Raw genomic sequence first — 14615 nt, forward strand, 5'->3', positions numbered from 1 at the left:
AAAAAAAAACTTCCATTTTAAGTAGTGTTACGGTCAAGTGAGGAGGGTTGAAGGCCTTCCCTCTTTTCCCTCTCCTTGTTTGAGCACAACAGGTTTAATTCTTTCTTAAAGTGAATGTACTGGCCAATTCAGTCAGTGTTTGAGTACTTACTTGCTATGATCATAACAAGAACCAATCGGACAGGTTTTCTTGAGTTAACAAAGAAAGGGGTTAACTTTATTGTACCTAAACCGAACGAATAAAATGATAAACAAAGCACCAACTTTCACTCTCACATGCACACTGGAGGTTTGCACACACAAATAGGTTACAGAGTGGGGAAAGATTGGTTGAGTTAGAGTCCATAAAAAAAGGTATACAGTCTGTGGAGTTTGGTGATTCGGCTGGCTTCCAGCTGAATTCTGTGGTCCTAAGGCTTTTAGTTTGAAGAGGTAGGTGACTGTTTAGGTGGGTTTCTTGGAGATAGCGATGCGGATGATTTCCTCCAACGGGGTTTCTGATTGTTGCTGGAGTATGCAAAGGTTGTCAGTCAACAAGCAGGATTTGAAAGCTTTCAAGCTGGAATGGAGAGAGAGAGGGGGACCCCAACTTAGGGTGTGCACATGTCAGAATCACGTTGCTTCTCCTCTGCTGTAGAGAAAACACCAGCTTAAAGCCACAGATGGGGAGTGGCTTGTCATATGACAGTCACTCAGTGATTTAAACATAGCAGTTAACAATATTTCTTCTCCTTGCTGTGAGAACAGGTAGCTCCTTTAAACATCCTGGGTTTTGGATCTTGCTGGGGACTTAACAGATATCTCGTCTCTCTCCTCACAGTCCTTTGCAATGTAGGATACAGTGTTGCAAATTTGGTGATCATCTTAAGCTGAGCGGATGACTTGGCTGGCAGATTGTCTTCTAAAAATGCCTTTAAAAAAAATATAAATTCAGATCTTCAGTCAGTGGATTAAAGAAAATTATTATTCAACAGAACACATTGGCGTAACAATAGCTTTGTGAAACTGTCGCTGATGAAACCCGATTATAAAATGGCTGACAAAAGACAAGGGGAAAATCCCTCCAAAGGATTTTGAGGATGAAAAGAAACATTTTTTTTAACAAAATGCTGGTGGCCTTTTAATTTAATTTGAGAACAGAGAGCTGAAGTTAAGTTTTAATAATGTCCTTTGAGTTGGTTCCTGTTAAAAGAAATAAAAAGTAATTTCCTGCCTCTGGTAAAATGTCACAAGAGAGCAGTAATTTTCATTAAGAAAACATGGAAACAGAAGCCAGGGAATCAAAAAATCAGGTACTGTATTGCAGTCTACTTCAAAAAAAATTATACAATATTTAATGTCCCACACACTATTTTTCCCTTTGAATTTCCCAACCTTGGAGGGAAATGTTTATTATGACATAAAGAGCATGCTCTAACTGAGTGGTGTAAAAGGAAGCAGTATAACAGGAAATATGCCTTTTTTGTACATTTAATGCAAAAGTACTTCGAGAAATAAATATCTATGGATTTCTTTGACCCAAAGATTTAAACTTGTGACCCTATTCAGTTGCGTCTGACTACTGTTTGTGTGAAGAGATTTCCTTATTTGTGTGAACTCTTGCAGCCCTACATAAAGGTACCCCTCCCCCAAGAACTGGCCATTCCTCTGGCTCTGGTATCTTGTACATCTCCCCTTAGCTTTGCCTCACATTTGGCAGCCATGCCTTCAGCCACCTAGGCCCCATGCTCTGGAATCCCATCGCCAATCCTTTACACTTCTCCATCTCCCTCCCATACTTTCAGAACCACCTATTTGATCAAGCTTTTTAGTCACTTCACCTAATATCTATTTCTTTGACTTGGTGTCCATTATTTCCTCATGAAAATTTTTTCCTCCTTTCAAAGGCTGTATATAAATGCTAGTTATTATAAATGTTGTTGTCACATGTATGACTTGTATGTTTCAGGGATATTAAGGAATTGAAGCTCATTCCACGAAATTTGTGCTCCAACATGGTTGAGTTAATCAGCCAGGCCAATATCACAGTGCTACCCCGAAGTTCACCCAGACGCAGAGAGCTTCTTGAATATGCCACAGATTGCCTGGTAAGGTTTGCAGAAGTTGTGAGATCCAAATTTTAGTGTGTTGCAGATATTATATGGTTACTATTTGTATCATGTAATTGTATCATTAATTGGTGTGGTGCTCTCCCAAGCAGAAATATTGGGATGCCATCCGAGTGATGTGTATAAATCTAAATCACAGGCGTCACTCTCAGTTTTTGCTTTAGTCATTGACTAAAGTAACACTTGTTGAGAAGGGGTACTTATTCCCACCACTTTTGTGTACCTTTGGCCCTGCAAATGCAACAGTTGAATCTGCTCACAGTCTTTAACCTCACTTTGGTGAATCTTTTGACTCCAGCAACACCACCCCCATCACACTGAAAGTTTTGGATTTTGTAAGTTTTTTTATTCATTCTTGAGATGTGGCCATTGCTGGCAAGGTCAGCATTTATTGCTCATCCGTAATTGTCCTTAGAAAGCTGGTAGTAAGCCACCTTCTTGAACTGCTGCAGTCCATGTGGTCTAGGTACTCCCACAGTGTAATCTTTTGTGTAGCGGTTTGACACAATTGAGTGGTTTGCTAGGCCACTCCAGAGGGCAGTTAAGAGTCAACCATATTGCTGTGGATCTGGAGTCAAATGTAGGCCAGACTGGGCAAGTACGGCAGATTTCCTTCCCTAAAGTACATTAGTGAATCAGATGGGTTTTTATGACAATCCGGTAGTTCATGATCATTATTCATGAGACTAGTATTTTATTCCAGATTTAGTAATCTGGAGCATTAGTCTGGGTGTCTGGATTACTAGTCCAGGAACCTTACCACTATGCTACTGCCCCTGTGTAATAAGGTCAAAGTGCAATTTATGAAGCGTAATACATTTTTTGTTGCTTCAATGTGTTTCTTTTTCAAAACTATATATAGATTAATCTTTCTCAACAGTCGTATTCATTCTCTGGCATCCATTCCTTCCCCACTCTGCTGGACCCCCAAATTGAATGTCTTCCAACCTCTCTTCTTGCAACAATTCCCAACCCCAACCTTTCCCACTAAGTCCCACAATCCTAAGGTGTAAAGTATGGCCAATAACAAAGCTCAAAGCATATGGTAGCCACAGGTTTACGGAACAGTTTTATTTGATGGATGTAGACTAAATGAATAGAGCAAGTAGTTGCAGAAAAGTAGATTCTAGCAGTGCTACCTGCGTATGAATAAGTGGCATACAATGGAGTGCAGCACATCAGGGACAGCTGCCTGAGTCTGTTGAAAAATCACTGCTTCAGCACTTCCTTCTTGCTCCATCAACTAGACTCTTGCCTTGTATTTGATAGCTAATATGTCATGCAACTCAAATCCCTGCACTGCAGCTGATCTCAGAAAAAAACCATGCCACAGCTGTCAGACAGAGAAACAAGATGAGAAGTAGGGATGTAAAAGATGGAAGCATGCTTTGAAGCTATTCTTTTGTCTTTTGATAATCTCAGGAGAACACCAGTGTCCAGGGAAGTAAAGGTTGGTTTGAAGAGGTGGCACTACAAGGCCTAGTTGAGGCAAGAACTGGAATGCATACTGCAAGGGTTCTCAACCTTTTCACTTCTGCAGCCTTCCCCCCCACCCCTGCACCCCCTTCCGTGTTATAAAAATTCCACAACACAACCCAAGTATATTTTTCAGTATGGAGGTTCCCTCAGTGCCACTCCCACTCAGCCATACTGCTGCTGTTATCCTGACACTAAAGAAAATACAGGTTCCCATGCCCATCCGACTCCCTCTTTCCCTCCACAGAAGCTGCAATCACCTAACAGCTCCCACTCCCCACCCCCCCAGTCTCCCTTTATCCCCCTCAACCGCCGACTTCCTCATGAACTGTTCCCAGCATATCAGCCCGTCCTGGCTTTCTGCTTGATTGTCAGTCAAATGGCCTTTGTCCCCCATCTCCAATATTTTATAACTAATAAAAAAGTGTACAATGAAAATGGAAAAAAAACACCTTTTTAAAGCTGGAATAATATTTCCCTCAAAATACTCACAGCTGTGTTCAGGTTAATATTTTATTCATGGTAACTTCAGGACAATCATAGAAGGTTGAAATCCTAACTGGAGGCCAACATTGAGTGTGAACAATCAGGTCTGCCTGTGATGCCCTCCTTGATGTAACAAGACTGTCAACACTCAAGGTCTGGGCTCACAGGTGAAGAATGAATGAGGTTGGGAACCCAAGGGCAACCAGTGTCCCTGTAACTGTAATAAAAACAAGAAATGCTGGAAATACTCAGCAGGTCTGACAGCATCTGTGGAGAGAGAAGCAGAGTTAATGTTTCAGATCAGTAACCCTTCATCAGATCTGGCAAATATTGGAAATGTGATAGGTTTTAAGCAAGTAAAGCAGGGGTGGGGCAAGAGATAACCAAAGAGAAGTGTTGATAGGACAAGGTCACAGAGAATAACTGACCAGCAAGTCATGGTCATGGAGCTCCATGACCTTCTGGTCAGTTATTCTTGTGACCTCATACTATCAACACCTCTTTGGTTATCTCTTGCCCCACCCCTGCTTTACTTGCTTAAAACCTATCACATTTCCAATATTTGCCAGATCTGATGAAGGGCCACTGACCTGAAACATTAACTCTGCTTCTCTCTCCACAGATGCTGTCAGACCTGCTGAGTATTTCCAGCGTTTCTTGTTTTTATTTCAGATTTCCAGCATCTGCAGTATTTTGCTGTTCTATCCCTGTAACTATACTTCAGTGTGTCTCAACACTTCTAAGACAACAGAAGATAAAATGGGGGGAGGATTAGAGAGTGCAGAATATTTAACTGAGTTTGCAAACTGTTGACGTTTTGTTGGTAATAAGTCTACATCCAAAAAGTTTCTTCCTTGAAAATTCCTCTCTTCTTCCTCCTTGAAAATGGCTCACTGTTTGGTCCCAGCAGTTCCTTTCCTCCTTGCAGCTGCTGCCTGTTTCCTTGCCCCTTCTTCATTTGATTGACAACTGACCCCGTGAAACCAAAAACAGGACCAAAAAAAAAATCAAATCTGAAACGGAGCTAATGTACAGGCCATCATATAGTTATTTGGCTGATTTCAGTAGTCGTGGGATACTTGAACTGAATGGGTTACGATTGCCACTAGTGACCTAAGGCAGTGAAAGAACCCAGTGAGCGAGGGATGAAAGCAAAACAGAAACAGGGCCAGAGCACCAGTTTACTTGGCTCAATTCCACCTTTATGCAAGAGTGTATTTTTCTTTTTTTTTTAAATCTGATATTTTGTTTTAAATCCTGGAGGTTATTTATAGTGGCCTGCTTGCAACTTTCTCACTGAGCCCTAGGGGGCGACAGACCACAGGGGTGGGAACCCCTGTCATACGACATGATAGCTTTTGATTTTTGTGCATCTTCTCGAGGCATTTTGAGGTCTGACGTGGTTGAAAAGTTACAGTCAGAGTACTTCAGCATGAACGCAGTTACCACCAAACAGAAAGCTTTTAATAAGTTTTATTAGCTGAAGTGACTTAATGCTGTTCCTAGTTTTTGATTTCAGTATGTCATTGCATGTTAGAACTATAATTTAGTGCACTGTTTCAAGTGTAGTGCAAAGCTTCAATTCTGAATAGCCAATGACAGATGCATAGTTTGTCTGGTAAATAACATCTGCCAACTGAATGAGTAAGTAAGTGTCCATCTGGAGATGCTTCTGTTCCCAATTTTGGATTCACTGACTTCTGCATTGTACAAATTATCCTCTACAGTAAACATTCTATTAAAAAGTCCATCAGTTTTTGTTTTGTATTATCGTCCACTCTGGCATGATGTCACTTGCAACCATAAGGTGGTAGTCAATCAATGTTCAGCATGACTAAAGTCAGTGAAGCTGACAGACAATGGGAGAGATATTTGTCTTTATCACCTGGGCGTTAAGTGTTTCCTGGGCAGACTGAGGAGGAATGCATGCCTGCCTCTGAACCTGACCAATTTTCCTTCTATTGATAAAGGGGAGTGAAAATCCAGGCAGGATTCTGTTTTTTGGTTATTCATGGGATTTGAGCATCACTGCTGAGGCCAACATTTATTGTCCATCCCTAATTGCCCTTGAGCAGCTGGTGATGAGCCACCTACTGAGAGGCTTGCTAGTGCCATTTCAGAGGGCAGTTAAGAGTCATTCACATTGCTGTGGGTCTGGAGGCACATCTAGATCAGAAAAGGTAAGGTTTCCTCCCCGAAGGGCATTCGTGAACCAGATGGGTTTTTATGACAAACCTGTAGTGTCATGATCACTGCTAATGCAACTACCATTTTATTCCAGATTTATTAATCAATGAATTTAAATTCCCCCAGCTGTCTTGGTGGGATTTGAACTCATGTCCCTGGGGGTTAGTCCAGGCCTTTGGACTACTAGTCCAATAACATTACTGTTACGCTACCATCCCCCCCCCCCTTAGTGGTCAGTGACCCTTCCCATGCAATTTTCTTCTCCTTACTCCACCCAGGCAATGCTTAATGCCCAGGCAATAAAGTCAAAGATCCCACAGCATTGAGTTTACATGTGAATTACCCAATTACTGCCCTTCATGGCTCTCTGTACAATTTGACCAACTCTCAACACTTTAACTTGGCAAGGTGCTTCATGATGTGAAGAAATATGAATGAAAGATGACCTGTGCGTACCTTCTGGCCATATTTGCCTTCGCTCAGGGCAACATTATTAAGAATGGTTTTATTCTAATTGCCTAAAATTCAGGGATAAGAAGAAGTGCCGATTGCGTGCCCAAAAGGCACAAAATGGTTTCATTTCACATTTGGCACTAGCGTTTCAAGAAGATGATTTAAGTCAAAAAAAAAATCAAAGACACTGACAAAGGAGAAAAGCATGGGAACAGGAGGACTTACAGAATCAATATTTTACTATATGTACTTGAAAAAATTGAAATAGAGTGAGAAATGTTAGTGATTCTGTTAACTGACTTTGCCTCCTCTGAAACCATTGCTTTAAGTCTCCTTTCTTATTAAGTTACTCAGTAAATCAATGTTGACAAGATGCACAGTTACTTCCTGGAGTAGGTTTATATGTTAGCTGAGAAATCAGCAGAACTCTAAATCCTGATTAGAAGGTGATTTGCTTCTCTGGTCATCTTTTGTGTCTTAAATTGTTTTGCAATAGATCCTGTATCATTGTAAATCAAACTGTAAAACTTTACTGTAGAGAGCTCCTTTGGTAGCTTACTGGTTAAATACAATGTTTGGAGTTGGGCTACTACTGAGCCATATGAACCAAAAAGGTCACATATTTCACCCCTGGTCAGTGCCATGCTATTGACATCCACGGTGGCGGTTAGAAGCTCTTATCATCTCAGTGCCCGTGATGCTGAAAAATAGGACTGCAATCCTACTGAAAAGGGCATGTGGGGATCTCCGGAGAGCGCAGGATCATGCTTAGCTGCATAATCCAGTATAGTCAGATCGCCGGATAATATTCCGTTTTGGTTCACACATGAAGGATGATCACTTTGCCAGCATTTCAGAAGGCCTTTGGTGCCAGTAAGGTGCTTCCCCAACAAAGGTCAATGGTTTCAGGAGAGGAGGGGGAGAAAAGGGAGAGAAAATACGTGTCAGTAATGATTTTTACTTTGAGATCCTATTTCCAATCAAAATATTTGAATTCTATAAACAAAAATAGTTATATCACAGGCTTTGAAAACAGCATGAAGTAGGTTTTAAATACTAGCACAATTCAGTTCAGCATTCTGCACACTCTGACATCAGAACAAGTGAATTCACCCTCATACCGAACAAACTTGGTGGAGATCATGAAGATCAGGTCCATACCAGATGTTCATCATTGTTTTGCTACATAACTAGCAGGCAAAGGGCATAACATAGATGAAAATTACTTCAACTGTGCCAAGACCCCGCCAGTTTTCCCTCAAAGGCTGTATGCAGGCTACCAATAAGGTAATGACATTAAATAGTGTTCTTTCTTTTGGGCCTCCTTATCTCGAGAGACAATGGATACGCGCCTGGAGGTGGTCAGTGGTTTGTGAAGCAGCGCCTGGAGTGGCTATAAAGGCCAATTCTGGAGTGACAGGCTCTTCCACAGGTGCTGCAGAGAAATTTGTTTGTTGGGGCTGTTGCACAGTTGGCTCTCCCCTTGCGCCTCTGTCTTTTTTCCTGCCAACTACGAAGTCTCTTCGACTCGCCACAATTTAGCCCTGTCTTTATGGCTGCCCGCCAGCTCTGGCGAATGCTGGCAGCTGACTCCCACGACTTGTGATCAATGTCACACGATTTCATGTCGCGTTTGCAGACGTCTTTATAACGGAGACATGGACGGCCGGTGGGTCTGATACCAGTGGCGAGCTCGCTGTACAATGTGTCTTTGGGGATCCTGCCATCTTCCATGCGGCTCACATGGCCAAGCCATCTCAAGCGCCGCTGACTCAGTAGTGTGTATAAGCTGGGGATGTTGGCCGCTTCAAGGACTTCTGTGTTGGAGATATAGTCCTGCCACCTGATGCCAAGTATTCTCCGAAGGCAGCGAAGATGGAATGAATTGAGACGTCGCTCTTGGCTGGCATACGTTGTCCAGGCCTCGCTGCCGTAGAGCAAGGTACTGAGGACACAGGCCTGATACACTCGGACTTTTGTGTTCCGTGTCAGTGCGCCATTTTCCCACACTCTCTTGGCCAGTCTGAACATAGCAGTGGAAGCCTTACCCATGCGCTTGTTGATTTCTGTGCATTAAATAGTGCATTAAATAGTGTATGTACTATGTTACATTGTCCAGTATCAGTAAATATTATTGGCCCACTGAAAATTGTATCGTATTTTCATTACATGTCAAGAAGGTGGAAGGTGTTAGACCCATTTTATGGAGATTAAGACAACCTGTTTGATTTCTCCACAAATGAATAATTTAGATATAAGCAAATGCAGGTACAAGCAAATCCTGCTCAGCATAACCGTTGATCTAAAAACAGTTCACAGGGATTTAGTTTCCCATTTTCAAAATTAGTGCAGCAAAACTTATTTTGGCTATTTTGACAGTTTCTTGAAATGGAACATCTTGATCGCCTGAAACAAATGCGCCGTCTTTTGTTCCTTAGTGAACAGAATGCAGTCCGGAGGTAAAGTTGCCAGATAGCAAAATGCTTGTGAAGTTCTGTGGATTGATGCACAGAAAGATTCGCTTTTTAATAATTTTGCTGATGGCTCGGGCACATCCAGAACAGGCATGATGGGCCAAATGGCCTCCTTCCATGTTGTACCATTCTATAATTCCATGACAGTGAAAGGAAAAATAGTGCAGAACATAAAAACGTAAGAAATAGGAGCAGGGGTAGACCATATAGCCCCTCGAGCCTGCTTCCTCATTCAATACGATGACAGGTGATCTTCTTCCTCAACTTCCCTTCCCCACCCACTCCCAAATTCTTGATTTCCTGAGAAACCAAAAATCTGTATAGCTCAGCCTTAAATATATACTCCAGCCTTCGGCAGTAGACAATTCCAAAGATTCACAATCCTCTGAGTGAAGTTATTTCTCCTCTTGTTATAATATTAACAATGGAATGTTTGAAGATGATGCAATGGAATGCTACTGAGAAGACTAACACATATTGGGGTTGAAAATCACCTTGGGAGTTAGTGCAAAACTTCAATGGAAAAAGTCGGGCTGAGTGTAGTGACTGCTATTGCCTGTTTTGTGCTACAGCTCCGTTATCTGGAATCGATGACTTGGTTGCTTTCATATATCTATTTACAAGACATTATTGATCCATAGGACAATGCAGACATATTTGCATTTTTATGCGTGGAAAACCACAATCTGCGGAGTGCAGAAATAAATTTTTTAAATCCCAGTTATTTATATCTGACATCAATCCAAAGACGAATAACTTATCAACGACACCCTAGAAGCAGAAAATTATTAGCTATAACAAGGTGCAGAATTTCACACAGCTGAGAATAATTTATTCCCTTCAAAAAAAAAGTCAACTAAGTATGCTAATTTAGCATGGGGTGTTTGTGCGTCGAAGAGGCCCCAATTAACTAGTCTGCTGATCTTTTATTTAACAGATTAGGATTAACCCAGCACAAATGTTAAAATTTGCGGCAGTTACCCTTCATTCCAAAATCAAAATAATTGAAAAAATCAATTTTTGGATGGAAGCTGAAGCAATACCGTATTTATTTCACTTATGAGGTTGGCTTATGTGATTCACTTGTGATTTTGTAATGAATTTTGTATCACCTTTGTTCTCGCACCTTAATTAACTCTGTGGGCATTGTTAATGGTTTCATTGCTCTGAATCTGATTTAAATTTAAAATGATGTATAATTGCAGTAAATTATCAATGTGTGTTCTGCATGCCACATCGCAAAATCCATTAATAAGTCATGCCGATTTTTGGAAAGCAAAACAGATAACTGATAATGTCCATGATGCTCAAGACCTCTGCTAATTTATAGAGAAAATAATTAACTAAATACCACAAGCACAGCTGTAATGATTCTTGGACTTGTTGAATTTATTCTGAATTCTGAATAACATAATATTGTGGTGCAGAGACGACCTGCTTGGTTTACTTGACAAATGCCTACCTTCATCAGATAACTGTCATTTTTATTGAACAATGTCAGATTACTAGAATTGATTATAATCTTATTGCTGTTAGTTCATAATGAGACTGTATTGCTCATAATCATCCATGACCATCCATTGCCTAAAGCACATGGGCCCATTTTCAAAACAGATGCGATGTTGAAAGCCATTTTCGACTCATTCCTGTCACAAATTGTCCCTGTGATGCATTGCACTCTATTTTTAGATCACTTCCATGAGGGATTTCAAGTAATCTTTGTGTTGTTCCTAATTAGGAGCCAGATGAACTTACTGAGTTCCCCTCATTTCAGTTCCTCACAGAGCTCGGATGCAATCACAGTGTGACGAAAACTTTAGGAAAGTGAAAACCTGTCAAGAGGAAGTTACAGGGATGAACAATATTGATTTCAAAGTTGGAAATGGAATTTTTTTTTGATTTTATTTTATTTGCTACTCAGTCAAAACTAGAGGCGAAAATTAATGGTTGGGAAGGTATGATTGGGCTCTCTACAATAATGGTTCTCAAACCATGTACTCCGACTCCTAGGGCTGTATTTTGTTCTGCTCCCGATGACGGGCACCGATTGGAGGTGGCCGGACGTTTGGAGCGGCAGAGGCCCACCAGGGTGCCCGACGCCGGGATTGCCGGGCCCAATCTTCCCGGCGTCGGCAAGGCTCCGGGGCAAAACCCTCCGCCACTAGGCGACGGGACCTGACTTTAAATATTTAAATGAGATGTTTGCATGCATTAAAACATAACCTGCAGCGATCATACCTTTGGTTCGGATTTTTATTTTTATTTTTTAAAATTTATTTTAGAGATACAGCACTGAAATAGGCCCTTCAGCCCACCAAGTCTGTGCCGACCATCAACCACCCATTTATACTAATCCTACATTAATCCCATGTTCCTACCACATCCCCACCTTCCCTTAATTCCCCTACCACCTACCTATACTAGGGGCAATTTACAATTGGCTGTGGGAGGAAGCTGGAGCACCCGGTGAAAACCCACGCGGTCACAGGGAGAACTTTCAAACTCCGCACAGGCAGTATCCAGAATCGAACCCAGGTCGCTGGAGCTGTGAGGCTGTGGTGCTAACCACTGCGCCACTGTGCCGCCCCAATCTTCAGTGTGACAGGCGGCGCTCATGTACTTTCACTTTCCCGTCCAGGGAAAGCTGGCGCCACTGAGTTGGGGAAGGGGGAGCTCAGGATTTGTACTGTAGTGGGGGAGGTGGTCAATTCTGCATTTTTAGTGTGGGGGAAGGGGTGAACTCTGCACTTTGTACATTTGGGTGAGAAGGGGTCAACAATTTTAATGTAGTGGGGCGGAAGGGGGCAACTCAGCAGTCTCTGAGCAGAGCTGGCAGCCCTTTAAAAATGGTGCCAGCTCCTGCACAAAGACAGCTGATGCCGTTGATGGCGTCGCCGAGCCCACCCACACCATGTGATTGGGGGGGTGTGGCCGGCCTCCATATTCTAATGAGCCACTGGACTCAAGGTTACGGTGGCCTGTGTGTGCCAGCTGCCATTTATTCGCCCGCCGCTGCTCCAGGTGGTGGGAAAACAAAATTCAGCCCCTACTGTGCTGTCACATCTCACTCAACTCCTGGTCCATGCCACCTGTCTCTCCTGATTCTAATCCACATTCCGCTGGCACCAGTTTCACTGTCTCTCCTGCTTCAAATCTGTATCGCCAGACTCGATAGGATGAATGTGAAAGAAAATAAAGAAACAAAGTATTACAATCTTGTACTAGATATAAAAAGAGTAATGGGGGGGGGGGAAGGGAAACAGAAGTGAAGAAGGAGAGAGACGTACATGAAGGAAAAGAGTAAGGATATATTTACACTCCATGTTTTGTTTTGGTGATAAGCTGTTTTGGTTTTGTCCTGATGCTAAAGGCCCAAACTGCCTAAAAAGCAAGCGACTGAGACGTCTTGTTCCAGACAGTCTCTCTCTGCCTTGCTTTATTGACAGGATCATTGGATTCTGATGTGGATATATGCTGTATTTGCACTATAACTAAAACACTGGTGCAAACTGAAACCATTCTGGACTAACCTTACCATTGGAATTTAAGTAAGAGAGGCACAGGAGTGAAGGAGGAGAATGAGAAAGTCAGCAGTGCGAGTGGGGAGAGTGCGAGGAGTCAGAGAAGCAAAGAGAAAAGAGTACAGTTAAAGTGTAAAGAGTGGAGGCAAATGGCGTGAAACAGGATTGACATGAGAGAGAAAGAGACAAGTAGCAAAAGAGAAAGTGAAAGACGAAAGAAGGAAATAGAAGTGAAGAAGCGAGAAATAAGAACAATAGTGAATGAGTAGAAAGAGAAATTTAATGTAAGTTTTTTAGAAGATTTACTAGTATCACTATCCATAGCCCATGGGGAAAGAGGCCATAAGAACATTTTGGTTGAACCAAGCCTGTCACTGTGAGCCAAGAACTATTTTTCTGTTGGAGTGCTCTTTTTTGGGGAAGATACCTGAAAGCAGGAGTCAAAGTGTTGTGAATGCAGCTGGCTACTTCAGGAGACCCAGGATAAGTAAAATCCTTTATTTTAGGTGACTTTTTCTGGTCATGAGTACTTTTCCATTTAGATCACCCAGTACCAGCATCAAGCACTTCAGATATACCCTGATCAGCTGTAGCATAAAGGTCCAGCTAATCTGCCTCAGTCAAGTTCAGAAAGACTCCCTGCTGTTATACATTTTCAAATGTCCCACAGCCGCCATCCTGAAGGTCTGTTTGAATGATATTGCCTCTTCTTCTTCTTCTTTGGCCTCCTTGTCTCGGGAGACAATGGGTAAGCGGCTGGAGGTGGTCAGTGGTTTTTGGAGCAGCGCCTGGAGTGGCTACAAAGGCCAATTCTAGAGTGACAGACTCTTTACCAGGTGCTGCAGATAAAATTAGTTGTCGGGGCTGTTACACAGTTGGCTCTCCCCTTGCGCTTCTGTCTTTTTTCCTGCCAACTGCTAAGTCTCTTCGACTCGCCACACTTTAGCCCCGCCTTTATGGCTGCCCCCAGCTCTGGTGATCGCTGGCAACTGACTCCCACGACTTGTGATCAATGTTACAGGACTTCATGTCGCATTTGCAGACGTCTTTAAAGCGGAGACATGGACGGCCGGTAGGTCTGTTACCAGTGGCGAGCTCGCTGTACAATGCGTCCTTGGGGATCCTGCCATCTTCCATGCGGCTCACATGGCCAAGCCATCTCAAGCGCCGCTAACACAATAGTGTGTATAAGCTGGGGATGTTGGCCACCTCGAGGACTACTGTGTTGGAGATGCGGTCCTGCCACCTGATGCAAAGGATTTGAATGATATTGCCTACTTACTGCCAAATTGTGAAAAGTTTTGCTTTGCGAGCCCTGGCTTATTAAGAATTAGTGTGAGAGTGACCCAATTTATTTCATGGGCAACCCCTCCAGCAGAGAAAGATGAGACTCTCCACCCATTTATTTGGACTAGATTTGAATTCAAAAAGCCTAACAGCTCCAATACCACACCATCAGTGCTAAAAAGAAGCAACCATGCTTGACAAATTAATTTTTTGAAGAGATAACAAACATGGTAGATGGGGATATGCAGTGGGTGTAGTGTTCATAGACACTAGGAATTTCTCTGACAAGGTAACAGATAGGAGATTAAAAACTCGGTTAAAAATTGGTTCGAAGAGAGAACACAAAGAGTAGGTGTGATGGGCAGTATCCGAGTGGTTGAAAATGGTTACTGGTTGAGTTCTGGGGCCATTTACAGGTACTGTATATATCAGTGATTTGGATATATGCCAAGAGAAGCTCGTGATGCAATTTTCTGGTGATGCCAAAATAAAAGGGAGAGTTAATTCTTTAGAAGACCAAAGGAAGCTGCAAAGGAACAGTGATAAGATGGGGGAATGTGCTAAAAAAAAGTTGTCGATAAGATGGAATTCCAATGTCAACAAGTATGAGGTGATATTATTTG

At 42.3% G+C, this 14615-nt stretch overlaps 1 protein-coding gene across 2 annotated transcripts in view; it reads left to right on the top strand.

Annotated features, from left to right (window-relative positions):
* LOC137381377 (otoancorin-like) overlaps positions 1 to 14615 on the top strand; it is a 152733-nt gene that overhangs the window by 103348 nt on the left and 34770 nt on the right. For both annotated transcript variants that reach the window (XM_068053869.1, XM_068053868.1), the window contains one exon: positions 1949 to 2087. In XM_068053869.1, coding sequence (XP_067909970.1) covers positions 1949 to 2087 — 139 coding nt within the window. The remainder of the gene's footprint in view (positions 1 to 1948; positions 2088 to 14615) is intronic.

This window comes from Heterodontus francisci, chromosome 22, assembly GCF_036365525.1.
Source record: "Heterodontus francisci isolate sHetFra1 chromosome 22, sHetFra1.hap1, whole genome shotgun sequence".
Classification (NCBI taxonomy): domain Eukaryota; kingdom Metazoa; phylum Chordata; class Chondrichthyes; order Heterodontiformes; family Heterodontidae; genus Heterodontus; species Heterodontus francisci.